Source organism: Mustela nivalis (assembly GCF_964662115.1).
Source record: "Mustela nivalis genome assembly, chromosome: 9".
Classification (NCBI taxonomy): domain Eukaryota; kingdom Metazoa; phylum Chordata; class Mammalia; order Carnivora; family Mustelidae; genus Mustela; species Mustela nivalis.
In genome coordinates this window covers 100,034,047-100,037,741 of record NC_139028.1, presented here as the reverse complement: position 1 = coordinate 100,037,741, position 3,695 = coordinate 100,034,047, and the positions used below count along the sequence as shown (strand labels likewise).

The window sequence follows — 3,695 nt, the reverse complement described above, 5'->3', positions numbered from 1 at the left end:
TTAGGGTGTAGGCAGGGGTGCGGGGCAGCTGCCGGAGACACTGGAAAGGGGCTGGCATGATGGAGAGAGCTCTGGACGCGAGTCAGGACAGCTGACTGCGCAGCCACTACTTTCTGTGTGACCTCTCCCTCTCCCCTAAATTTGTTTTCTCATCTGTAAACAGAGGGGGTGGGAAAACTCAGTGGTACCCAAGCGCCCTGCAGGCTCTGACCAAAGACATGCCCCAGCCTCCTTGAACAGCCCTGAAGAGGGCCAAGGAGGCTGGAGAAAGGGGACGAAGAACCAAAACGGCCGCTGTCTGCTTGGGGGCAGTGCAGGGGCGCCCGGCACGGGGCTGAGTCAGCGCAGGGGACACGCAGCACTCGGGTCCCACCACCCAAATATCCCCTCCCAGGTCTCCCACTGCTGACTCGGGCAGCGCCCCACCCGCCGCCTGGAAGGGGCGCCGAGGGAGTGGGATGTTCTGCGGTGAAGGCGGGACGATGACCCTGACCCGGCCTCCCTGAGAAGTCAACCTCACCAAGGAACGTTCTCTCCGTCCTCGCCGCGCCGACCTTCGCCTCGCGGGCTTCTCCCTCCATCCCGGACGCCGGCGATGGGGAACGGAGTAGGGAGGCAGGAGCGCTCGGAGCCGGGAATGGACCCACCTGGGGAGGCGAGTAACGGCCCCGGGGAACCCCGGGCGCGACCTCGTTCCGGTGATTGAAGTTTGTGGAGTTACCTCTACCCGGGGATCCCACCTCCCATTCCAACCACATCCTTTTCCCACCTCCCCCAGTCTCAGGAGCCTGAGCCCCGAAGGTTCAAGAAGTCAAGAGCCTGGAGAAATGCACTGTGCAAATATATTGACTTTATTTGTCTCCGTTCGGGAGCCTCACAGACATATCCAAGTAAAAAGATCGTTAAATAAACGCCGTCAGCCATCGCAATGCAAAAATAAATATCAGTCCTCCGGCCGCAGCAGCAGCTGCGCCCCAAGTCCCATCAGCCGCGCCTAACAATTATAAAAGTGTTCAGCGAGAGTGTGTTGGCGTGAGTGTGAACGGGTGAGCGCTGGGGAGGGGGGCACGGCAGAGCGGTGAGCGGAATCGGAGTTGCAGACCCTCAGACAAGGGCGTGGAGCGGCTCTCCGGGAAGCCCCGGCGACCCAGCGCCGACTCAGCGCGGGCGCGCCTCCCGCACACACTCACGGCAGAGTCCGTACTGGGAAGAGTTAAAAAATAAACATTTACAAGGGCAAAGAAAGCGGCCCCCCTCCCCGGCAGCCCCGCGCGCTCCGGCCCGGGAGCAGCGCAGCGCGGGGCGCACCGAGCAGTTCGCAGCCTTGCGAGAGGTCCCGGTCCTCGCGGGCCCCCGGGGCGCGGGCCCTCTGGGGCCAGGTTCGCGGGTCCCCGGGCAGCGCCCCTCACAGGGCCGAGTCGGAGTCGCTCGAGTCCAGGCTGTTCCTCAGTTTGCAGCTGCTGAGCTGCTCCCTCTGCAGCGACAGGCTCTGCGTGCTGCGGCGCAGGCACTCCAGGCTCTGCAGGAACGACTTCTTGGCCTTCTCCTCCTCCATGGGGGACACCCCTTCCTCCTCCACCTCCTGGATCTCGTCGAAGGTCACCGGCTGCGTCTTGAAGCGGGACTGGCGCGGCCGCCGCAGCCGGCCCTTGCCCTTGGACAGCTTGGCGGGCCGCACGGGCTGCGGGAACTCGTCGGCCAGGCACACGAAGTGCGGCATCACCGCCTGGTAGCTGGAGCAGATGCCCATCAGCTCGCCGGGCTTGGCGGCCGCCATGGCGCTGCCGGCGTCTTCGGGGCCGGGCGCCGGGGCGCCGGGGCTCTCGGGGGGCGGCCGCTGCGCCGGGGCCCCCCGGGAGGCAGCAGCCTGGGGCTCGCCGGGCGGGGGATCCAAATCTGCTGCGGGGTGACGGCGGCCCTCGCGGGCCCGGGTCGGCGTTTTCTTGGGAGGGCGGGCGGGAGAGCCCGTCGGGGGACGCAGGGCTCGGCGCGCGCTGCTGGGCTGCGCTCCCGGGCGCTCGCCGCCGCGGCAGTCACCGTCTGCCCCGCGGCGGCCCGGCCCGCCGCTTATATAGCCCGCTCCTGCCCACACGGCCGCGAGCTCGGATGACAGCGAATGCCATTTAAAGCGTGCGCGCCCCGCGCCCTTCCGCCTGACGTCGCCCCGCCGCTCTGGGAAAGTAACGGCCCTTTCCCCAGCGCCGCCCGCCCGCCCCCAGCCAACCCGGCTCCGGAAGGCAGGCCCCGCCCGCGGGGTTCCGGGAGCATCCGAGGCCCCGGGAGCACGCGGCGGGGCGGGGTGGCCGGAGAGCCGGGGGATGGGGGGTGGGGGGCTCGGATCGGCGGACACTGGGCTGCCGCTGTCCGTCCTGGGATCCCCAAGTTGCTACCGACCGTGGCGGCCGCGGCGGCGCAGTCCCCTTCCCCCTCCCAGATCCCAAATGCACACACTCAAGACGCTGGTGATTCCGCCGCGGGTTCTGCGTTGGGCGCGTGTTGGAGGCAGCTCCCAGCCCTCCTCGCAGCGGGGAGAGCCGGGCGCCGGTCAGCGGGGCACCTAGCTCCCCAGAACTGAGTTCGGAGAAAAGGTTGGGTTTCTTCTCTGGATCCTCGTCACCCCTCCCCAGACAAACGCAAATACATAGACACACACAAACACGCACAGAGCCGTGGACGAATAAAAACACAGCCCGATTATTCCATTCCGGTTCTCCCCTTCCCTAGCCATCTTCGCTCTGTCTCCCCACAACCCCGCCCCCAGACCCCCCCGCCCCCGGGCACCAGCCCCCTATTCAAGCTCAGAAGAATGACACTTGGATAGGCACTAATAACAATGATAATAACTACAATCTGGAGAGCTTCACTCCAAACCACCCAGGGAGCTTCGTTTTACATATATTACCCTACTTAATCTTCATAACAGCCCTGTGAGGTAATTGGTCTCCCAAATTTACATACGACATAGTGGAGGCACCGAGAGGATAAGTAGTTAGTCCTTTAGTAATGGATGGAACCAGCCGGTGCAATTACTGCCTTGTGCTGAGGGCTGGTACCCACCAGTGCCCCTGGGGCTTCTGAGAGCAGGTCCCCTGGTTTCCCTGACTCCCAAGAAGGAACTGTGAGCATCCCCCACCCCAGACCACATCGGTCTCAAGGGTGGCAGGCACAGAGCCCAGCTCACCCTGCGTCCTTTTCCCCCACTCCCTTCTTCCACAGGCACCCAGCCAGGCTCACAGGGCCACGGGGAAAGAAAGGAATCAGTGGGATTTGGCCTCCATTCCTTCCACAGCCTTTCAACAGATTCATTAAGGACCTCCTGGGTCCCAGCTCAGGGGTTACATTCCAGTGCACCGGGCAGACAATAAATCTCAAAACAAGACCCTGATCCTGGGTGATGTGGGAGAGATGCAGATGGAGAAAGGTGCAGAAGGCGGGGCCAGGAAAAGCTTCTCAGAGTGGTTGATCTGAGGGACAATAATGTTACTGCTACGAGCTTACTCCAGGCCATGCTCTAAGTACTTTTTATGTGTTAGCTCAACAGCTCTGGGAAACAAATACTTTTATTATTGTCCTTTACAGATAGAAAAACCAAGGCACAGAACAGGTAAGCAACTTACCCAAGGTCACACAGCTAGTAAGCAGCAGAGCTGAGATTCAAACCCGGGTGACTCCTCTCCTGAGCTTTCACTCTTAAC

General features: G+C 63.0%; 1 protein-coding gene across 1 annotated transcript; it reads right to left on the bottom strand.

Moving 5' to 3' along the window:
- Nucleotides 1-830: 830 nt before the first annotated feature.
- LOC309841157 (uncharacterized protein C11orf96 homolog) lies at nt 831-2,138 on the bottom strand. The gene is given in 3 exon segments (XM_082684056.1): nt 831-1,984; nt 1,987-2,057; nt 2,060-2,138. Coding segments are annotated over 3 exon segments (714 nt in total). The 5' UTR covers nt 2,124-2,138; the 3' UTR covers nt 831-1,405.
- Nucleotides 2,139-3,695: the final 1,557 nt, after the last annotated feature.